The sequence below is a fragment of the Artemia sp. Qi Xiang Cuo genome, chromosome 3 (assembly GCF_049724085.1).
Source record: "Artemia sp. Qi Xiang Cuo chromosome 3, ASM4972408v1, whole genome shotgun sequence".
Taxonomy (NCBI): Eukaryota; Metazoa; Arthropoda; class Branchiopoda; order Anostraca; family Artemiidae; genus Artemia; species Artemia sp. Qi Xiang Cuo.
Genome location: NC_142796.1, coordinates 34,442,908 through 34,468,154, shown reverse-complemented (window position 1 = coordinate 34,468,154; position 25,247 = coordinate 34,442,908). Strand labels below are relative to the sequence as shown.

Sequence of the window (25,247 nt, the reverse complement as noted above, 5' to 3'; positions counted from 1 at the left end):
TTTCATGGGGGAAGGGAAATTGCCATGAAGGGGGCGCCGGACTTGCCAGCATTATTTATTGGTTATTGGGAAGTATACAACCATTTTCAGGAAGGATTTTTCTGGTGGGGGGGGGGCTAGAGGAGGGGTTACTTTGGAGAATATTTCCGTGGAGGATGTTTCTTTGGGGTAAGGGACATTTCTATGAAGGGGGCGCCGGATTTCCAAGCATTATTTAAAAAACGATCAGAAATTAAATAAAAAAAAAACAGGTTTTTTCAACTGAAATGTAAGAAGGAATATTAGAACTTAAAACGAACAGAAATTATAACGTATGTGAGGGGGTTCTCCCCCAAGTCAATACCTCGCTCTTTACGCTACAGTTTTTTTTAGTGCTTTCAAAAAAGCTATCTATTCTAATTAAACAGCCTGTGTGATTCAGGGGTTTGTCAATAAAAATTTTTTTTTAACTTTTAACGTAAAGAGCGTGGTATTGACTAAGGGGAGAACCCCCTCGTATACGTAATAACATATACGGAATAAAAAAAAACAATAAAAAAACAAGCGATACGGCTCAATAGTGATCGAAACTTTTAAAAACGGAATTTTGATGTCAATAAATGTATCAAAAGAATGTGTTTATAATGCTGATTCTAAATATATAAATTTTATTAAGTTTAGTATTACTCATCAAAGGCTACGAGCCTGAGAAAATTTACTTGATTTTTTAAAGAGGAAACATCCCCTACAAGTGAAAGAATTTTAATGAAAATCACACCGTCAGATTCAGCGTATCAGAAAACCCTATTACATAGGTTACAAGCTCATATCTGCAAAAATCTTCAACTTTGTATTTTTTACCAGAAGAAAAATATACGAATATAGAAGTTATTTACGTAAGTTAATTTGTAAAGACATCCATTTAGCAAAAGTAAAGTAAAATTTTTATGCAAATAAAAGCTGCATTAACTAAAAAACGATCAGAAATTAAATAAAAAAAACAAGTTTTTTTAACTGGAAGTAAGGAGCGACATTAAAACTTAAAACGAACAGAAATTATTCCACATATGAAAGGGGCTAGCCCCTCCTCAACGCCTCTCTCTTTACGCTAATGTTTGGCTCTTTCTAATAACTTTATTTTTTATAACAATAAAAAACTTTAGCGTAAAGAGCGAGGCGTTGAGGAGGGGACAGCCCTTTCATATACGGAATAATTACATTTCAACTGAAATGTAAGAAGGAATATTAGAACTTAAAACGAACAGAAATTATAACGTATGTGAGGGGGTTCTCCCCCAAGTCAATACCTCGCTCTTTACGCTACAGTTTTTTTTTTGCGCTTTCAAAAGATATACCTATTCTATTTAAACGGCGTTTGTGATTCTGGGGTTTTTTAATAAAATTTTTTTTTAACTTTTAACGTAAAGAGCGTGTTATTGACTAAGGGTAGAACCCCCTCATATACGTAATAACATATACGTAATAAAAAAAAAACAATAAAAAAACAGGCGATACGGCTCAATAGTAATCGAAACTTTTAAAAACGGAATTTTGAAGTCAATAAATGTATCAAAAGAATGTGTTTATAATGCTGATTCTAAATATATAAATTTTATTAAGTTTAGTATTACTCATCAAAGGCTACGAGCCTCAGAAAATTTACTCGATTTTTTAAAGAGGGGGGAACATCCCCTACAAGTGAAAGAATTTTAATGAAAATCACACCGTCAGATTCAGCGTATCAGAAAACCCTATTACATAGGTTTCAAGCTCATATCTGCAAAAATCTGCAACTTTGTATTTTTTGCCAGAAGAAAAATATACGAATATAGAAGTTAGTTACGTAATTTTATTTTTTAAGACATCCATCTATCGAAATGAAATTAAAATTTGGATTCAAATAAACCATTCATTAAATAAAAAACGATAAGAAATAAAATAAAAATAAAAGTTTTTTAAACTGAAAGTAAGGTGTGACGTTAAAAGTTAAAACAAACAGAAATTATTCCCTATATGAAACCGGCTGTCCTCTCTACAACGCCTTGCTATTTACGCTAAAATTTGACTCTGTATCACAACTTTATTTTTTAAAACAATAAAAAAACTTTAGCGTAAAGAGCGAGGCGTTGAGGAGGGGATAGCCCCTTTCATATACGGAATAATTTCTGTTCGTTTTAAGTTTTAATGTCGCTCCTTATTTTCAGTTTAAAAAAATTTTTTTTTTTTTATTTAATTTTGATCAAAGATCATTCTAAATTAAGACATCTGCTACTTCAAACTGGACATATTTTTTTATGAAGGGAATATTTTCAAAAGAAAAATTTTAGGTTTGGTATTCTTTTCAAGCATGTAAAACAGTAAAACAAGTGATAATACAGAAAAAAAATGAAAAAAGACATCGAATCGGATATACACTGAAACCTGTAAAACTAGGCTGCTTCATTTCCTATTTAGCGGACCAATTCTCCTTTTTAATTGACAAAAGGATTTTTGAATGAGACCATACCAATATTTGCTAAAAAGAAACTTGAACTATTAAAAAAAGAATTGATTTTCCATTTTTGTTTACAACTTTCATAAAATATGTCTGTTTTGACCAATGTGCCCCATTGTCCCATAAGACAAATTCTTAAATAATTGGTGGCAGTATGTGAGTGATTTTTTTTTTTTTTAATTTGGTTTATAGAACAAATAAGGGAGAACCTACTCAAGGAGTTTTTAGATAGCTTAACGAAATCTGGTATTTTGTACAAGGATTTTAATATTATTTACTTTTTTTGCAATTTTGATCAACTTATCCCACCCCTTATAAATAAAACTTTATGCATACATACTGGATAAACATTATGAATTTGGGCCTTCCCAAAATCTTTTGTGGTCTTTTATAATCCACAAATTCTGTATAAACCTACATTTTGCTTTTAAGAATGTTTCTCCTAAATTGGTGCGTAGAATAAGAAGAGGTAAACCAATTCCTAATACACGAACGACCTCGTAGCATAAACTCTTTTTCTTTCAATTATTACTGGTTGTTAAAAGAAACATTACAAGAAAAATGACAAAATTTGTTTTCAAACCAAACTGTAAATGATCCTCTATTCCGTTTTGAGGTCTTAAAGAAAAAGAAAATTGGATCGTATCTCAATTTATCTCTGAGAAAATGTCGGAAATGTCAAACACAGTCGGAGAACATCAATCCAGGAACTGAATGGGAAAAAGATAGACCGATTTTTCAACGTCGTGCGAGGTAACTTTCTTCATAGAAATTTTATTTGAAACTTTTTAAAAGAGATATAAGCGTGATTGCAAGAAACTATCTTGAAAGGGTTATAATATAGTCTGCGATCTGTTATAGCAGTTTTTTAGTTGTTTTTTAATATTTGTTTTTAACTATGATGAAGAGATGAAATAGGAGAGAGGAAAAAAAATAAGGGTTCATTAGACTGCACATCTATTAAGTTCAAAGGTTATCGACGCAATTTGAATTTATCCAAGTTGATATTTAGTGAATAATCAGAACTTGCTGATGTTATTTCGGGTTGTACGTAACTCATGAAAGATCTAAAGCCGTACTGGCTGGCAGGGTTGCCACCATGACCTGCAAGAATTTACTAAATCGGAGAGAAAAAATTTACTAGATCGCATCTCTTTTTACTAAATGCTCAAAAAAAAAATTGCGCGTGCGGCTACGCCGCAAGCGCACCATCAAGCATCGATATTTACTATAGGAGGATAATCAATACGATTTTTACAATCTTTTTTCCTTTTTTCTTCTTTTTTTTCTCTTTTCATTTTTCTTTCGTTTTCATAGTATGATTGAAGATTCCGAAAACCTACAAGTTCAAAAATCGTTTTTGGATATATATATATATATATATATATATATATATATATATATATATATATATATATATATATATATATATATATATATATATATATATATATATATATATATATATATATATATATATATATATATATATATACAATGTTACATTTCTACTTACTTTTACTTTCTCTCAGCAGGCTCCTTTTTACTCAATAAAATTTTCAAACTGAAGAGATTCACCTAATCACCTTGGGTGGTTGGCTTTGTTTTGATTCCAATAGATTCCCAATCATCACAAATCCAAGTGTCATTATAGCTTAATTTTTAGTTGCTAAGATTTGTTACACAGAAAGCTGATTTGTCGACCTTTAGACGCCGGAAGTGAAGGGTCTGTTTATGAAAATAGGTGACTGCTTGTTTGTCTCATGAGACAGACAAACTAAATTATAAAACAGACAAGCAAAAATTGTAAATTTGTCATATGTTTAAGATAATTTTTACCCCTGATTTCCTGGAAAATAAAAAAAAGTTTTGTTTACTATAAATCATTACTTTTTACTAGTTTTTGCTAGATTTCGGGAAATTTACTAGATCCTTTAAATTTGCACGATTTTTTTTTTTTTACTAGATCTAGTAAAATCCAACTGACGGCGGCAGCCCTGCTGGCTGGCCATGACAAAAACAAAAAGAAATCTCAAGATGAATAAAACAAACGAGACTACAGCCATGCCCAGTAGAAGGAAAATACACACTAAAATGACGCGGATATTTCGCCTGAACATTCTGAACATACTGAACACTCAGTTGCTTCAGCGTTCTTATTGAAGCAACTCTATTTAGCTTCTGTGGTGGTCAATCACAGTAGTAACGATTTTATATAGTTATTTTTTTTTTTTTTTTTTTGATTTTTTTTTAATTTTAGGTTAATTTAGATTTTATATTTGTTTCTTAGCATTGAAAACACCTTGTTTTATACAGACGAAATATCCGCATTTTTTAGTTTGTCTTTTCCTTCTACTGGTTGCAGCCCTGTTTGTTTTCTTTATCTTGAGATTTCTCTTTGTTTTTGTTCGTAACTCTTATGCAAAATGCCTTCTATGTGAGTTAAACAAGAAACTGAGTTTAATACAGGCTAAATGAACCATTTTTCCATCACCAGGCTGAACCATCAATCAGGCTGAATCTAACCTATTTGGACACTTTATACGTTTTTGCATAAAAAAAAACCCAAAAGCTTTTATCCTTGACCTACCCTAACCGAATATAAAGCGCTTTTTCCATATGTTTGTCTGCATGTTTTCTATACGTCCCTAATCGAATGGACCAATTAGGCTGGAACTTAGCATTTGTGACCCTCTTTAGTAGAAAAATGTCATGGAGGAAATGAGCTTCATTTTTTTCAGAGATTTTTTTCTTCTTCTGGAAATGAGATTTTCTTCAATTTGGGCTGTTGTGACGTTAAATTTAAAGTTATGATACCAACTTTCGACGTTGGAAGATTGGTAAGTAAAATTAAAGAAAATCGTCCAATCGAAAATTGCCAATATAAGAAAAATGTAACAATATGGTTGTGCAAATAATAGAACTGAAAGATGGGTATCCCCTGGGTGTATTATTAAACAGGTAAACAGCACAATAATGGGAAATGTGCGTGCTATAAGATATACTTAGCCGCTACCAAATAACCAACCAACTTCGATATAGCAGTGTAGTACAATATATGGGGTGAGCACAATATACGGGGTGAATGCATGTCTTACAAGCACACCCACTCATCCCTTTGTGAGGAGCTCACTCTCCTTTTGCCACTGTCTTTCAAGGTGACAAGACAGATACTTAGGGGGAATGCATACTTCGCCTTTTATAACGCTTTTCTCAACTCAACTCAGCTTACTCTTTTCAAGGTTACTCAGGTTAAAATGTATCCTAGTCTTGAACAATTCATCTGTCAGGAGCCAGCATCCTGTAGGTTTGATCCAATCAAAGCCATCTGTCCGTCTTTTTGAATAGGTTAAGGATTGATGAAACGGTTCGTGGTAACGAACTGTAAGTAAGGAGCGATTCGGCCCAATAGTAACCGAAACTCTAAAAAATGAAATTTGGCTAGAAAAAGATATATCAAACGAATTGGCTTTCCATACTGATTAAAATATATAACATTAACAAAGTTCAGAGTTACCTATCAAAAAGTACTAGGGTGATAAAGTTTGCCTGATTTTCGAAAAATGGGGGGAAAACCCTCCAAAAGTCAAGCGATTTTAATTAAAATCACACCATCAGATTCAAAATATTAGAGAACCCTACTGTAGAGGTTTTAAGCTCCCATATAGGCTACCAAAAATGTTAAATTTTGTATTTTTTTTTTTTTTGCCAGAAGAGAAATCAGGGACGCGTATTTATTTTTTCCCCAGGGTCACTCATACCATACTAATGGTCCTAAAAGACCGGAAGAGTGCTCATTTGAATTTAAATCAAAAGTTCTACTGGACTTTTTCAGTGACCAGAGAGATTAGAGGAAACTAGCCCCCCTCCTCTGCCTCTTTTTCCCCAAACGCTTACAATTACTTTTTTAAATAGCCATTTGACTGAGCATAGTTTAAAGGTCAATAACTATTGCCTTGAGGATGAAACGAACACCTAAATCTCTGGGAAAAGGGGTGTGAGTCATGCAATTTGTCCATTGTTGGCCTGTTCGCCTATAGTATGGGTTATTGGGAAATACATGGAATTATTCGGGGGCTGGGAATTTTTTATTCTTTGTGGGTTTCTATGGGGAGAATGTTCCGTGAACAGAAAAGTTACTGTTTTTTTTTTAAGGCGAAAATTTACACGGGGTGAAGGGAAGGAGTTTTTCTAGCAGGATTTGAAAAGGGTTAAAAACTAAAAAAAAAAAAAATTCAGTTAAAAGTAAGGAACAACATTAAATTTAAGAAGAATAGAAATTATTCCATATATGAGTTATTTCGTGTTATTCCGTGCTTCCGTTCTGCCCTCCAGATAATCAAGTGAATATAGTACTCAATATTACATTAAAAATGTTTCAGCATAACGGGAGTTGCTACCTCCTCAGTCTCATTACCCATCTTGAATGCATGCTTCGAATGCATTATTTCAAACAAGGGCACATGAAAACGATGCTGCGTCAATACTGCACCCCCCCCCCCCCAGTATAGACGAGAAGAATTCTTCACAGGAAATGGGAAATTTGAGTTTAAAATGGCCTTTTTGATGGTTCTGGTATCTCCTTCATCTTACAGGAAAGTACGATGAACTTCCCCATCCCATAGATGAAACGTCAGCACATTCCTTAGGAAAGTATTCTTATCTTAAAATGTCCACAACAAAAAAAAACCGCTGGAAGTATTTTAACTTTTGTTATGTAATTTTAAACTCAACAAATTCTATAGATTTGGAGTCAAAATGAAGGTTAATTTCTTTAGACCTTAAATTGCTTTGAAGCTTCTGTTCATGTGCTTTTGTATAAGTTCAATGAACTATTTGATCAGCTGAATTAGTCCCACACAATGATTTTTCTTCTAGTTGCTTATATCCTTAGAACGATGGCATAACCATTAAGCCTGTCAAACATTTACATAAGAAGAAACGATTCAAGCTGGGGTATATAATAATGAAATTTAGAAACGTTTTTAGATTTTGCGTAATGATTGTTCTATATATCTGGTGTTAGAATTTTTTTCCCAAATGTGATTTAATATATAAAAGGTGAATATTTGGTATAATCGATGATGGAAATACGTACCATAAACTGAAAGAGTTGCGTTTGCTTTCATCATGCCCACAATGCTTTCTGCTTCACAAACATAAACACCTTGATCAGCTGGAGCAACTCGCTCCAGTTTAAGAGTTCGTCCAGTACCAACGATGGTACCACCTCTAAACCAAGTTATCCTTGGCACAGGATCACCTGCCGCTTGACATTCAAAGTATGCATCCTCACCGGCAAGAACAGAAGCGCCTTGAGGCAATTTGTATATTTCGGGTCGTCCTGAAATGTATACGTGTGAAACACAAAGTAAATGAAAGACAAATATGATGCTAGCAATAACAGAAATTTAACAGCAGTTTAGTTTCCATAGTTGTGTCTATTGATTCATATAAAACTGAAGCTCTGGGTGCATGAGAAGTGAGAGCAAGCAGTGTCTGTTTTTTTCTTAGCGAAGATACATAAAAAAGGAAGCATTTTGAGCTAAAATGAGCGTCGAAATGGATTCAACTGAAACGACTACCGTGTCTAGTGTATTTAACTAATGCATTAAAATTCCACAGAATGCGTTTTATTTTAGCCAACCGACATAGTAGAACTGCTACCTGACCACCGTATGCCACATATCGAAATGTCGTACTTCCAATTGTTCATGTGTGTGCACCACTGTCAGGATCAACGAAGTGGTATGTATGACTTACTGTGCAGTGTTCATGCCCTAATTTTTAGATTCTTTATATGCTTGCCTCTCGTCTGATATGATTTAAATAATTAAAACAAGTTTTTTCAACTGAAAGTGAAGAGCACCGTTAAAACTTAAAATGAACAGAAATATTACGTATATAAGGGAATTCGCCTCCCTGTCAATACCTCACTCTTTACGCTAAAGTTCGAATTTTGTTCCAATTCTTTAAGAATGACCTCTGAATCACAAAAGTCGTTTAATTAGAATATATACATCTTTTGAAAGTACTAAAAAAAAAGAAATGTCGACTTAAATTAAGTGGTCATGCAGAATTTTGATTTCCTTTCCTTTATTGATAATTTGAAGCTCAAGCAGATTTTTATGCACACCCACATTTTTGAGCATGTGGTAATGACGCTTTTGTGCGTTAAAATTTGAAATGAAACCTTGCTGAGCTTGTTTTTCTTTTTAAGAAAAAAAATTAATCATGTGCACTAACATTAATTTTTATGATTTTAATCTTGATTTGATAGATACAAGCTTATCAGGAATCCTTCTGCCATTTTAGATGAGATTCAACAGGATCTTTTGTTTTGTCTTCATCTGTTCTCTTCATTCGCTACGGCCAGCAGCATAAGTTTTTGGACTTCACAGTGGCTAACGGCTGACTAGAATGGCTTGCAAGATACCAACAAAATACCAATGCACGAGCTATCCCCCCCCCCACCTACTTCGTTCAATCCAATAATTTGACAAACGCTGTCGTATGATGTTGTGGTCTGGGCCAACTCAGACTCAAATTCAGGCGCTTGTAATGCCTATTGATAAGGGAGCAAAGGATTGCCTGCCTAATGATCTCATCAGCGTGCTTTAGGACAGCCACGGCATCAATGGGGCTATTCAACCCACAGAAAATTTTGATAGGTAGAATCAACGAAAGTGTACTGTAAGGCAGAAGATCGTTGACAAAATGGATTCTGAGACAGCAGTTACGGAGTAAAAACATAAAAAGCCACGTGGAGGCCTGCAACTCACTACTGCTTAAGTGGAGGGAGCTGCGGAAGCCAAAGAATAGTAAGACAATTTCAGATTATGATAAAGGCAAGAAATGAAATTGGGCAGGAAATCTCTCTGCAGAACAAAAAAACACAATAGCATGTTATACAGACAGATTGCGAACCCATGAAAAATCGGGGATAGGAATAGTAATGTAGCATAGTACCAGAGATCTGAATGAAATCTATCAACTTAAGGAATTTGTAAAGTTTGTCCAGGCTGAATTGTTTAGAAAAGAAGAGGCAACTAAGAGACTGGAGCAATTAAAAAGTAAAGATAGGAACATTTGTGTCATATCTAATAGCCAAGCATGTCTTAAGGCTCTTGAGAATGTAAGAGCAGACAAAAAAGTGAATTTGAGAACTATGAAACCTTAAACAGACTAGCATTAAATGTTTATCGTGTTATATCGATGTGGGCCACAGGGCTTTCTGGAACAACAGATAACAAATAACATCACATAAAAAATAACTAATAATCACAGATAATAGAGTAGTCATTGGGCAATGACTTGTTATGGGCCGGAGCCTTTCATTCTCATCTCTCAGAGTTGTTGGAAAGATGCTATAAGGAGATGGATCCTTGACAGGCTGGGACAAAACTGACACAGAAAGGTGGGATGTAAAGAAATAAAGGAATTGTTTCCAAAGTTTAACCACACATTGATTAAACAGCTTGTTCGATTTAAAAACTCTGGAACACGAATGCTTACTTCAACCACAACAGGAATTTAAAATTTTTGGAGTCGTCTCGCTCGAACTGAAAGAGCTGATTCTTAAATATACCAAAAATGTCAGATTGCCGCGGAAACAAGAAGGTATCTGATAGAAAAAAGTCCAAACTCCCTGAAGAAATTTTATAAATCGTATGTTACACTGGAGGATACAGTTGCAGAAGTTAGGGCCCGACAGTTTACCTAGTATATGGAAAATTGTCTCTGGTCTCCTAGCCCTTCTCTCTATTATTTTAGAGGGGGCCGAGGGAGTGGGCTCCTGTGGCCTGGGCTTAGAATCGGTTTAGTGTTTCCGTCCACGATAATAATAAAAATTCGTAATCTTTTAACTATTCTAAAATATACTTTTTATCCCATTCCAATTTCCCCTGTGCTTGCATAGTCACTATCAAAGCATTGGGGACAGAAAGTATAACTCTAGAAAAAAGAGAGGGGGGGGGGGTAAAAGCAAAATTTTTGCTTTTTTGTAGATAAGAGATTGAAGTGGCAGAAATAGAATTCTCTGACATGCTGAATTTGATGATTTAATTTTCATTAAGTTAACTCACCTATTCAGGGTTTTTTCTCCCTTTCCCAAATATCAAGCAAAATTTCTAAGGATATTGACTTTTGGTGGAGCACTTTAAACTTAATAAATTGTATATATTTTTATGACCACCATCGAAAGTCAAATTTCCGTTGCTATTACTGTGAGTCACTCCTTACTCACGGTTCGTTGCTACGAACTTTTTGATCAGAAGTTACAAGTTTCATATTTGTAAAATCGAAAACAAATAGTACTTTTAATCTTATCCTATTCAAATTATTTATCCGGAAATAACGTTTTTCCGGAAAAAGCTATGTTTGCAAGGAAAAGACGGAGGTGAATATCAATATCCTTCTTTTAAGATAATTAAAACATAGTTTTTTCATGATAAGTAGAGAGAGAATGCAAGATTTAAAATGAGAATAAATTTGCTAAAATAAGATGTTAAACTTAACCAACCAGAAATCACTATGAATTCACTATAAATCACTACAAAATGGTATATTATATGAATACTTAAAAACATCTTAAATGCCACTGATCATTGCGGTCTAGCCAACTTTGAAACTGCCAGAAAGGCTAAGTGCTACTTCAGTAAACATTAAAAAGATTACTTAAATTAAAAGTTTCGGTTAACCAGTTTTTTTTTCTATAAGTTTGAAGAGAATAGATTTCAATGGAAGAAAATACTGACGATAATAATATCTATCCAAAACGGTAAAACTTAACAAACTTTGCCATAAAGCTGAGGTTGAGCAATTTTACTACTGGGATGTGCGGTGTTACCACACTTCGAAGAACAATATTGACATCGTCGTTTCACTGAAATCTAAATAGGTCCTTTACATCAAAAGCTTAATTGGGCAAATGGATTTTCTATATTTGAAAGAAATGGATTTAAAAGGAAAAAAACATAAATGAAAGTATATTATACAGAAAACTAATGAAACTAAATAGATAGTAACAAATATACAAGTAAAAAAAATTCTCAGAATTGTGAGCGGTATTTAGTTCTTCAAGATTATATTAAAAATACACTATGTAAAACAAAATTTCGTTAAAAACGCCCAAACGTTACGGGGTTGGGGTTTAGAGGCATGAAAACTTGTTTTTTTTTGCATTAAGTTATGTTCGTTTTAATTTTGATTTCTTAAATTCATAGAATTATGTGTTTAGTGTTCGCTATATAAGATTCTACTCCTTCTGAGTTTCTACTCCTTCTGAGTTTTAAATTCGCTTGTTTACTTTATGACTCTGCTTTGTTTACGTTTATTTTAGTTTTTTGCAATTCAATTTATATTCATTATTTAATTGATACAGTTTTGTTCATACTAATGTATTAATGCTGAACAATAAGTTGAGGTAATAATAATAGGCAATAGTATTTAATAGTAGAAACGAATCAGCAGCGGTGGTAGTGGGAACAACTGTGGTAATGTAGCCACACAATGAATTACAGTTCCATACTACAATATAAGGCTCATATTTGCAATTATAAATATAATATATTCTTAAATACCAACTCTAATGGGGCTAAGCACTAATTATTAAGAATGTACTTAATTTACTTTGATTTCGGATTTCTATATTTTAATCTTAGCCCCATATTTGTCGCCAATATTAGGTTCAGATTTGCAAACCCAGGCTAGAAAGATTTAGTTACCAAAATTGATCGAAAACGAGCACAATTAGTGAAATGTGTAAGTGTGTATAGATTTAAAATAATATTTTATTACCCTTCGCGAATAATCCTTGATGTGTTAAAACAGATACATCATACATGCATAAGTAACTTTGGGTATGAGGAGGTGGTTTTCAAAGGGGCACTGTACCAAGGACCTGTACTTTGAGCACTACAGTCATACTGAATGAAATTTACTGTATTGCTCTGGTTTCACCAGGGTGTAACAAGTCTTCACAAGTGTTTCTATTAGAATGTATTTACGAAGCCCTGTTTAATTGGATGTATTTGCGTATATTGGGGCCTTCCCTTATAATACAGACCCCAGGGACACATTTTGAACTGTTTAAACCTTATGAATGAAATTGCTATCTTGAAATTTTGATTTGATGATACATAGGGCTAGATAGTGTCTTAGGGCATATGGGGCGTTATTATGGTGTGTTTACCTCAAATGGGCTCTATCCACGAAAACAAATTGATTTTCAGAGTTTTGCGATCAAATGAGCCCTATCCAGCCTTCCTGTGTACCCTTCGTCGCCTTCGATGAGTCCTGAAAACATCTTGGGGGCATGCTACATTTTACTAGCACCATTGTGTAGAACCTGAGGATAGCTTAAATTTGTAAGATACTTCGATTTAAGTCTAAAAATTACTTCAAACATACCATGAACAGACAGAATGGCTTGTGGAGATTCTCGGATTCCAGCCACATTTGAAGCAACACACTGATATCGGCCGGCGTCACTGGGATTTACAACTTCTATTAAAAGGTTTCCATTTACATCCATTTTCAACCTGAAAAATTTAGAAAGAAGTAATTAAACGGTGCTTAAAAAAATCACGTTTGAAACAGTTACAGCGTTTGTTTTCCTCAAAATTATTCGATTCCAAAGCCTTTGTCTTTTTCTTAAATAACACGTTCTTAGACTTTTTCTTAGGAAATTAAATATGAAAAGTATTCGCAAACTCAACTAAATCTCACTTCCTCCTCCTTCATGGAGGTCAAATTGGTCCTAGACTTTGATTAAATAAAAAAGCAAGTTTTTTTTTTCAACTGAGAGTAAGGAGCAACATTCAAACTTAACACAAACATAAATTGTTCCGTGTATGAGGGGGGGGGGAGCTGCCTTTTCCTCAACCCTCACTCTTTATGTAAGAGTCTTAAAGTTCTTTAAAAATACTTCTCATTCAAAATCAACGACCCTAGTGTTAGAGTAATCTTTCTTAAACAATCAGAATAACACGTTAAACTTTAGCGTAAAGAGCAAAGGTTGAGAAAGAGGCAGCCCTCTTCATATACATAATAATTTCTGTTGGTTTCTAGGTTTAGTGTTACTCCTTACATTCAACTGAAAAAACTTGTTTTTTTAATTATTGAAATCATGCCAGGAAATCCCCTTTGGCCCACCCCCATGTAAAATTTCCCCAGTAAAATTCTCCCCGGAAACTTTCTTTCCGCAGAAAATCCTCCCTATAGAAAATGCCCCCTCAGCATATCCCCCCAAGAAAATTCCGTATATTTCTCAATCATAATTTCCATTTTTTTTGTCACGTCGTCACCAAAGGCATAGTTATTGGACCTTTCAATAATACTGAATCAAATGACTATATTAAAATATTTATCAGATGTCTCTGGGGAAAAATTAGGCGTTAAACGCGGTTTTGTTGTCCTCCGATCTTTTTGGTCGCTTAAAAAGCGCACTAGAACTTTTTATTTCAGTTCGAATGACCTCTCTTCCGATCCTCTAGGACAATTGGTTCGAAAGGATCATACTTGGAAAAAAACACATATCCGTAGTTGACACACATCTTTCTTCCGCCAAATTTTTTTTCTTACAAAATTCCATATTTTTGTAAATAGGAGCTTGAAAACTCAACAGTGGAGTTTTCTGATATGCTGAATCTGACGGTGTGATTTTCATTAAGATCGCTTGACCTTTTGGGGATGTTTCTTTCCTTTTTCAAAAATCAAGTAATTTTTCTCAAACTCGTAGCTTTTGATGGGTAACATTAAACTTAATTTTATTTGGAATCATAAGCACCACAATAGCTCTGCCTAAGTAAAGAGTGATGTCGGTACAACGTATTTTTTTTGTTTTTCAGACCAGGGAACTTCGTAGAAAAGGAGTTGTCGTAAAAACTTTAAAAGGGGCTAAAATACAAAAATACCAAATTCCATATTTTTGAAGATAAGAGCTTGAAACCTCTACAACAAGGTTCTCTGATACGCTGAATCTGATGGTGTGATTTTCATTAAGAATCTATGACCTTTAGAGGGTGTTTTTACCTTTTTTCGAATATATAGCTAATTTTCTTAGGCTCGTAACTTTTGATGGGTGAGATTAAACTTGATAAAAGTTAAATATTTAAAATCAGCATAAGAATCCAATTCTTTTGATGTAGTAAGACTAAACTTGATGAAACTTTAATATTTAAAATCAGCATAAAAATCCAATTCTTTTGATGTATCTCTTAAAACTCCGTTTTTTAAAGTTTCGGTTACTATTGAGACGCGTCACTCTTACTATAAAGTTCGTTACCACGAACTGTTTGATTACTCAAAATTAAATATGTTTGAAAAGACTTCAGTATGAAAATACATCAACAATGCAGTTTTTTGTAAAAAGTGATTCTATTTTCAATTTTTTTTGTTTTTTAATTAAAAAAGGCACTAGAACTTATAAATTCATTTCTAGTGAGCCCTTTCGCGACATTCTAGGACCACTGGGTTGATGCGATCACCCCTGGAAAAAAACACGCATCCGTGATCTTTCTTCTGGCAAAAAATACCAAACTCCACATTTTTAAAGATATGAGTTTGAAATCTCAACAGTAAGGTTTTCTGATACGATAAATCTTATGGTGTGATTTTCATTAAGGGGATGTTTTCCCCTTTTTTCGAAAATAAGGCAAATTTTCTCAGGCTCTTAACTTTTTATGGGTAAGGCTAAACTTGATGAAACTTTATATTTAAAATCAGCATACAAATGCAATTCTTTTGATGTATCTATTGGTATCAAAATTCTGTTTTTTAGAATTTCGGTTACTATTGAGACGAGTCACTCTTACTATACAGTTTGTTACCACGAACTGTTTGATACAACCACCCCTTCCTTAAGAGCCATAAATGCCCCAGGGGTATAGCTTACAACACTTGCCCTTAGGCTCTGCTGGTTTGTTTCAACCTCAAAAGCCTTTTTATATGATATTTGGACTATTAAACTGTAAGTAAGGAGCGACCCGGCTCAATGGTAACCGAAACTCGTTTTTTTTTTTATACAAATAGATACATCAAAAGCATCAGATTTTAATGCTGATTTCAAATATATTAGTTTCATCAAGTTTAGTCGTACCGATCAAAAGTTAAGCGCCTGAGAAAATTTGGCTGATTTTAGAAAAAAAGGGGGAAGGACCCCCTAAAAGTAATAGAACCTTAATGAAAATCGCACCATCATATTCAGCGTATCAGAGAACCCTACTGTAGAGGTTTAAAGCACCTACTACAAAAATGTGGAATTTTGCATTTTTTGCAAGAAGAAAGATCACGGATGTGTGTTTATTTGTTTTTTTTGTTTTTTTTCCAGGGGTGATCGTATCGATTCAGTGGTCCTAGAATATCTTAGGAGGGCTCATTGGAACGGAAATTAAAAGTTCTAGTGCCATTTTTAAGTGAACAAAAAAATGGAGGGCAGCTAGGCCCCCTCCCACGCTCAATTTTCCCAAAGTCACTCCATCAAAATTTTGAGATAGCCATTTTGTTTAGCATCGTCAAAAATATGATAAAAATGTTTTTTAGGATGACTTAATCCCCATAAGTCCCTGGGGGGAGGGCTGAAAGGTATGAACTTTACCCAATGTTAACATATAGTATTGGTTATTGGGAAGTATACAGACGTTTTCAGGGGGGATTTTTTCTGGTAGGTGGGGGGGTCAGGGATTATATGGGAGGATCTTTCCATGAAGGAAGTTTTCATGGGGGAAGAGACATTGCTATGAAGGAGGCTCCGGATATCCCAGAATTATTAAAGAAAAAGATCAGAAATTAAATAAAAAAAGAAACAAGTTTTTCAACTGAATTCAACTGATCAACTGATTGTGATTAAGGGGTCATTTTAAAGAATTGGAAAAAAAATCGAACTTTAGCTTAAAGAGCAAGGTATTGACTAGGGGGCGAACCCTCTAATATACGTATTAAAAATCTATGAATATAGAAGTTCGTTACGTAAGTTAATTCGTAAGCTACGTATATTTATTACTAATAAAAACATTCGTAAATAAAACTAAACAATTTTTGAGAAAGCCATTTAACCAAAAAAAAAGTAAAATTAATATGCAAATTTTGTTTTAATTATCATGTACGGTGAGCCAAAACCAAAACCTGCATTAATTAAAAAAAGTTCAAAAATTAACATTTTTTTAACTGAAAGTAAGGAACGACGTTAAAACTTAAAACGAACAGAAATTATTCCGTATATGAAGAGGACTGTCCCCTCCTCAACGCATCGCTCTTTACGCTAAAGTTTTGACTTTCTCACAACTCTATCTTTTTTAAACAATAAAAAACTTTAGCGTAGAGAGCGTGGCGTTGAGGAGGGGACAGCAGTAGTATCTATACTATTGATTGAAAACGTACATGAAAACTTACATTGAATTTCACAAAAAAAGTAGTCTAACCAGTGCATTGAATTACCAAGGACAGTCACACATTAAGTGGACAAGCATGTTTTGAAACTAGTCAAGGCTTTATAAGATAATTAGAGTGGTTTTTTTTATTTATATTAAGTACACAATAAAGTGTCGTTTTTCGTATACATTTAAAAAAGCGATATTTATCTATAAAGTTTGGAAGCATGTTTCTATAAAGCATTTCAAAGAGAGTGAGTATCTTCTCAAATGGCTTCCAATGTTATTCTATGGGACCTCTACACGTGGTTAATTGCCTTAACTCGAGATTAGTTTGTTATTAAAAAGAATTGGATGCTACAATCAGAATTGTTTGATTGACATTTGCAAAAAGGGGTAAGGGATTCGCGAAATGGACTGTACAAACGATCTTATTTCAATAATAGGGAAAAAGAGCTAGATAACATTTGCGAATTGAAGATGGAGAAAAAAAAGAAAGAAAAAGGGTTAAAGTGATTAGCATTTAAGGTAACCCTGAAGGGCATGTTAATTCATACCTTATTTATTAAAAATTTGGAACAATATCAATCTTTGGAAACGGTTAACGATGATAAAATGGTCTTATGAGTTGACCTAGCTTCAGCAGAAGCTTAGGATAGTAGCGGTGACAATTGAGAGATAAGGAGCAATTGTCCACTATTTTTGAAAAATACCTTTTTGTGGCATTTATACTTTTTTAAAAATACAAAATTCAAGATTCGAGGCTATCTTCAGCAGAGGCTTAGGACAATAGTAGCTATAATTAAGAGATAGAGATAAATTACCCCCTGGTTTTTCGAAAAAAACTTTTTGCAGTATGTTCCTTTTAAAATGTTCAATATTTGTAGCTATCTTCAGCAGGAGCTTAGGTTAGTAGCAGTGACAATTGAGATATTAGGAGCAATTGCCCCCTATTTTTGAAAAAATACCTTTTAGTGGCACTTATACTATTAAAAAAAACAAACTTCAATAATCGAAGCTATCTTCAGAAGGAGCTTAGGACACAAGCGGTGACAATTGAGAGATAGAGATTAATTGCCCCCTAGTTTTTGAAAAATACCTTTTTGGGATATTTTACTTTTAAAAAGTTCAATATTCGAAGCTAGCTTCTGCAGGAGCTTAGGACAAAAGCGGTGACAATTGAGAGATAGAGATTAATGGCCCCCTAGTTTTTGAGAAATACCTTTTTTGGGATATTTTACTTTTAAAAAGTTCAATATTCGAAGCTAGCTGAAGTAGGAGCTTAGGACGGCAGCGGTGACAATTGAGAGATAGAGATTAATTGCCCCCTAGTCTTTGAAAAATACCTTTTTGGGATATTTTACTTTTAAAAAGTTCAATATTCGAAGCTATCTTCAGCAGGAGCTTAGGACGGCAGCGGTGACAATTGAGAGATAGAGATTAATTGCCCCAAAGTTTTTGAAAAATACCTTTTTGTGATATTTTATTTTTAAAAAGTTCAATATTCGAAGCTAGCTACAGTAGGAGCTTAGGACGGCAGCGGTGACAATTGAGAGATAGAGATTAATTGCCCCCCTAGTTTTTGAAAAATACCTTTTTGTGATATTTGATGACAGAGTGGATGTCTTAGACTAGTTATAATGCTGTACTCTGGCATGAATTGCTTGCGAAAACCCGGATGAATTACTTGAAAATAAAGTTTTGACAAGAAATGTCTGAAAAGTGTTTCTGGGGAGAAGGGGCGATGACAGAAGCGTGTCTTATAGTAGTTATAGTTCTGTACTGTGGCACGAATTGCTTGTGAAAAACCCAAATGAATGACTTGAAAATAAAGTTTTAACAAGAAATGTCTGAAAAGTGTTTTTGGGGAGATGGGGTGAGGACAGAAGCGTGTCGTAGAGTAGTTATAGTTATGTACTGTGGCACCAAATGCTTTTGAAAACCCAAATGAATGACTTGAAATAAAATTTTTAACGAGAAATGTCTGAAAATTGTTTTTGGGGGGGATGGGGCGATGACAGATTGGATGTCTCAGACTAGTGATAGCGCTATACTGTGGCACGAATTGCTTGTGAAAAACCCAAATGAATGACTTGAAATAAAAATTTTAACAAGAAATGTCTGAAAAGTATTTTTTGGGAGATGGGGCGATGACAGAGTGGATGTCTTAGACTAGTTATAGTACTGTACTCTGGCATGAATTGCTTTTCTAAAACCCGGGTGAATTAGTTGAAAATAAATTTTTAACAAGAAATGTCTGAAAAGTGTTTTTGTGGAGATGGGGTGATGACAGAAGGGTGTCTGAGACTAGTTTTACTTCAGTACTGTGGCACCAATTGCTTTCGAAAACCCAAATGAATGACTTGAAATATAATTTTTAACGAGAAATGTCTGAAAATTGTTTTTGGGGAGATGGGGCGATGACAGAAGCGTGTCTTAGAGTAGTTATAGTTCTGTACTGTGGCACGAATTGATTGTGAAAAACCCAAATGAATGACTTGAAATAAAATTTATAACAAGAAGTGTCTGAATATTGTTTTTTTTTTGGGTGGGGATTGGGCGATGAGAGAGTGGATGTCTTAGACTAATGATAGTGCTGTACTGTGACACGAATTGCTTTCGAAAACCCAAATGAATGACTTGAAATAAAATTTTAACGAGAAAGGTCTGAAAATAGTTTTTGGGGGGATGGGGCGATGAGAGAAGCGTGCCTTAGAGTAGTTATAGTTCTGTACTGTGGCGCGAATTCCTTGTGAAACAGCAAAATGAATGACTTGAAATAAAATTTTTAACGAGAAATGTCTGAAAAGTGTTTTTGGGGGAGATGGGGTGATGACAGAAGCGTGTCTTAGAGTAGTTATAGTTCTGTACTGTGGCACACATTGCTTGTGAAAAACCAAAATGAATGACTTGAAATAGAATTTTTAACAAGAAATGTCTGAAAATAGTTTTTTTTTTGGGTGGGGGGTGGGGCGATGACAGAGTGGATGTCTTAGACAAGTGCTGTACTGTGGCACGTATTGCTTGCGAAAAACCCAAATGAATGCCTTGAAATAAAAATTTTAACGAGAAATGTCTGAAAAGTGTTTTTGGGGAGATGGGCGATGACAGAAGCGTGTCTTATAGTAGTTATAGTTCTGTACTGTGGTACTAATTGATCGTGAAAAACCCAAATGAATGTCTTGAAATAAAATTTCTAACAAGAAATGTATGAATAGTGTTTTTGGGGGGATGCGGCGATGACAGAGTGGATGTCTTAGACTAGTTATAATGCTGTTCTCTGGCATGAATTGCTTGTGAAAACCCGGATGAATTACTTGAAAATAATGTTTTGACAAGAAATGTCTGAAAAGTGTTTCTGGGGAGATGGGGCGATGACAGAAGCGTGTCTTAGAGTAGTTATAGTTCTGTACTGTGGCACGAATTGCTTGTGAAAAACCCAAATGAAAGACTTGAAAATAAAGTTTTAACATGAAATGTTTGAAAAGTGTTTTTGGGGGGATGGGGCGAGGACAGCAGCGTGTCTTAGAGTAGTTATGGTTCAGTACTGTAGCACGAATTCCTTTTGAAAAACCCAAATGAATGACTTGAAATAAAACTTTTAACGAGAAATGTCTAAAAATTGTTTTTGGGGGATGGGGCGATGACAGATTGAATGTCTCAGACTAGTGATAGTGCTGTACTGTGGCACGAATTGCTTGCGAAAAATCCATATGAATGACTTGAAATCAAATTTTTAACAAGAAATGTCTGAAAAGTATTTTTGGGAGATGGGGCGATGACAGAGTGGATGTCTTAGACTAGTTATAGTGCTGTACTCTGGCTTGAATTGCTTTTCGAAAACCCGAGTGAATTATTAGAAAATAAAGTTTTAACAAGAAATGTCTGAAAAGTGTTTTTGGGGAGATGGGGTAATGACAGAAGGGTGTCTTACACTAGTTATAGTTCAGTAATGTGGCACGAATTGCTTGTCAAAAACCCAAATGAATGACTTGAAATAGAATTATTAACGAGAAATGTCTGAAAAGCGTTTTTAGGGAGATGGGGCGATGAGAGAAGCTTGTCTTAGAGTACTTATAGTTCTGAACTCCGGCACGAAATAATTGTGAAAAAACCAAATGAATTACTTGAAACAAAATTCATAAGAAGAAATGTCTTAAAAGTGTTTTTAGGGAGATGGGGCGATGACAAAGTGGATGTAATAGATTAGTTATAATGCTGCACTCTGGCATGAATTGCTTTCGAGACCCCAAATGAAGTACTTGAAAATAAATTTTTAATCAGAAATGTCTGAAAACTGTTTTTGGGGAGTTGGGGCGATGACAAAAGCGTGTCCACACACAGATACGAAACACACATAGAGACGACACACGCACAGAGACAATACACACACACAGAGACAACACACAGAGAGAGACGAGACACACACACAGAAACGACAAACACAAATAGAGACGGCACACACAAATAGACGACACACACACAGAGATACAAAACACATATAGAGAAGATACAGGTACAGAGACAACACACACACACAAACACCACAAGAAGAGAGACAACACGCACACAGAGACGACACATACACAGAGCCGACACACACACACACATAGCGACGACACACGCACAGAGACGACATACACACACAGAGACGACAACACACAGAGAGAAGACACCCGCAAAGAGACGACACACACACACACACACACAGACGACACACACACAGAGATGACACACACACACAGAGACGAAACACATATAGAGACGAAACACACGCAGAGACGATACACACACACAGAGACAACACACACACACACACAGACGACACACACATAGCGACGACACACGCACAGAGACGACACACACACAGAGACGACACACACACAGACAACACACACACACAGAGACGAAACACACACATAGTCACGACACACGCACAGAGATGACACAAACACAGAGACGACACACACACACACATAGCGACGACACACGCACAGAGACGACATACACACACAGAGACGACAACACACAGAGACAAGACACACGCAAAGAGACGACACACACACACACACAGAGACGACACACACACAGAGATGACACACACACACAGAGACGAAACACATATAGAGACGAAACACACACAGAGACTACACACACACACAGAGACAACACACACACAGACGACACACACACAAAGACGACAGACGCACAGAGACGACACACACACAGAGACGACACACACACACAGACAACACACACACACAGAGACGACACACACACATAGTCACGACACACGCACAGAGACGACACACACACAGAGACGACACACACAAAGAGAGAAGACACACGCACAGAGACGACACGCACACACAGAGACGACACACACACAGATATGACACACACACAGAGACTAAACACCCATAGAGACGACATACGCACAGAGACGATACACACACAGAGACAAGACACACAGAGAGACGAGACACAAACACACAGAAATAACAAACACACATAGAGATGACACACACAAAGAGACGAGACACACACACAGATACGAAACACACACAGAGACGACACACCCATAGAGACAACACACACACAGAGACAACACCCACACAGAGACGACAGACACACAGAGACGACACACACACAGAGACGACACACTCAAAGTGACGACTTACACATAGAGACGACACACGCAGAGAGACGAGTTGTGGTTGATCTAGGTCCACTTCGCGGGGCCCGCCACTCTAAGTGAACCTAGAACAACCCAAGTTTTTGGATATCTCTCTCACTATGACTCTGTTTGTGTGTCGTCTCTGTGCGTGTGTCGTCTCTTGTTATGTTTCATCTCAGTGGGTGTTTGGTCTCTTTGTGTGTTTATTCTATGCATCTTTGTCGTCTCTTTGAGTGTGTCGTCTCTTTGTGTGTTTCGTATCAGTGTGTGTGAGTCGTCTCTTTGTGTGTGTTGTCTCTGTGTGATTGTCGTCTCTGTGTGTGTGTGTCGTCTCTCTATGTGTGTCGTCTCTGTGTGTTTGTCGTTTCTGTGTGTGTGTCTCGTCTCTCTCTATGTGTTGTCTCTCTGTGTGTGTATCGTCTCTGTGCGTGTGTCGTCTCTATGTGTGTTTCGTATCTGTGTGTGGACACGCTTCTGTCATCGCCCCATCTCCCCAAAAACAGTTTTCAGACATTTCTTGTTAAAAATTTATTTTCAAGTAATTCATCCGGGTTTTCGAAAGCAATTCATGCCAGAGTACAGCACTATAAATAGTCTAAGACATCCACTCTGTCATCGCCCCCATCTCCCCAAAAACACTTTTCAGACATGTCTTGTTATAAATTCTAATTCAAGTCATTCATTTGGGTTTTTTACAATCAATTCGTGCCACAGTACTGAACTATAACTAGTCTAAGACACCCTTCTGTCATGACCCCATCCTCCCAAAAACACTTTTCAGTCATTTTTCTTTAAAACTTTTCTTTCAAGTAATTCACTTGGAGGTTCGAAAAGAAATTCAAGCCAGATCGCAGCGCTATAACTAGTCTAAGACGTCCACTCTGTTTTCAACCCATCCCCCAAAAATACTATTCAGACATCTCTTGATAAACCTGGTATTTTAAGTCCTTCATATAGGTCTTTTACAAGCAATTTGTGCCACAGTACGGCACTATCAATAGTCTGAGACATCCAATCTGTCATCGCCCGATCCCCCCAAAAACAATTTTCAGACATTTATCGTTAAAAATTGTATTTCAAGTCATTCATTTGGGTTTTTGTAAAGGAATTCGTGCCACATTACAGAACTATAACTACTCTAAGACACGCTGCTGTCCTCGCCCCGTCCCCCCAAAAACACTTTTCAGACATTTCTTGTTAAAACTTTATTTTCAAGTCTTTCATTTGGGTTTTTCACAAGCAATTCGTACCCCAGTACATAATTATAACTAGTCTAAGACACGCTTCTGTCATCTCCCCAGAAACACTTTTCAGACATTTCTTGTCAAAACTTCATTTTCTAGTAATTCATCCAGGTTTTCGCAAGCAATTCATGCCAGAGTACAGCATTATAACTAGTCTAAGACATCCACTCTGTCATCGCCCTATCCCCCCAAAAACACTATTCAGATATTTCTTGTTAAAAATTTTATTTCAAGTCATTCATTTGGGTTTTTCACACTCAATTTGTGCAACAGTCCAGAACATTAATTACTCTAAGACATGATTCTGTCATCCCCCCATCTCTCCAAGAACACTTCAAGCAATTCTCGTTAAAATTTTTATTTCAAGTCCTCCATTCGGGTTTTTCGCAAGCAATACGTGCCACAGTACAGCACTATCACTAGTCTAAGACATCCACTCTGTCATCGCCCCATCCCCCACCCCCCCAAAAAAAAAACTATTTTCAGACATTTCTTGTTAAAAATTCTATTTCAAGTCATTCATTTTGGTTTTTCACGAGCAATGTGTGCCACAGTACAGAACTATAACTACTCTAAGACACGCTTCTGTCATCCCCCCATCTCCCAAAAAACACTTTTCAGACATTTCTCGTTAAAAATTTTATTTCAAGTCATTCATTTTTGTTTTTCACAAGGAATTCGTGCCACAGTACAGAACTATAACTACTCTAAGGCACGCTTCTCTCATCGCCCCATCCCCCAAAAACAATTTTCAGACCTTTCTCGTTAAAATTTTATTTCAAGTCATTCATTTGGCTTTTTCACAATCAATTCATGCCACAGTACAGAACTATAACTACTCTAAGACACGCTTCTGTCATCGCCCGATCTCCCCAAAAACAATTTTCAGACATTTTTAGTTAAAAATTCTATTTCAAGTCATTCATTTGGGTTTTCGAAAGCAATTCGTGCCACAGTACTGAAATATAACTAGTCTAAGACACCCTTCTGTCATCACCCCATCTCCCCAAAAACACTTTTCAGACATTTCTTGTTAAAACTTTATTTTCAACTAATTCCCCCGAGTTTTCGAAAAGCAATTCATGCCAGAGTACAGCACTATACATCGCCCCATGTCCCAAAAAATACTTTTCAGACATTTCTTGTTAAAAATTTTATTTCAAGTCATTCATTTGGGGTTTTCACAAGCAATTCGTGCCACAGTATAGCACTATCACTAGTCTGAGACATCCAATCTGTCATCGCCCCAGCCCCCCAAAAACAATTTTCAGACATTTCTCGTTAAAAATTTCTCGTTAACTCATTCATTTGGGTTTTTCAAAAGGAATTCGTGCCACGGTACAGAACTATAACTACTCTAAGACACGCTGCTGTCCTCGCCCCATCTCCCCAAAAACACTTTTCAGACATTTCTTGTTAAAATTTTATTTTCAAGTAATTCATTTGGGTTTTTCACAAGCAATTCGTGCCACAGTAAAGAACTA

At 35.6% G+C, this 25,247-nt stretch overlaps 1 protein-coding gene across 1 annotated transcript in view; it reads right to left on the bottom strand.

The window, feature by feature from the left end:
• The window catches only part of LOC148954033 (roundabout homolog 2-like), a 218,984-nt gene that overhangs the window by 113,938 nt on the left and 79,799 nt on the right, over positions 1 to 25,247 (bottom strand). Inside the window, exons 5-6 of the mRNA XM_089086894.1 lie at positions 12,884 to 13,014; positions 7,572 to 7,817 (exon numbers count right to left, since the gene is read on the bottom strand). Coding sequence (XP_088943020.1) covers positions 7,572 to 7,817; positions 12,884 to 13,014 — 377 coding nt within the window. The remainder of the gene's footprint in view (positions 1 to 7,571; positions 7,818 to 12,883; positions 13,015 to 25,247) is intronic.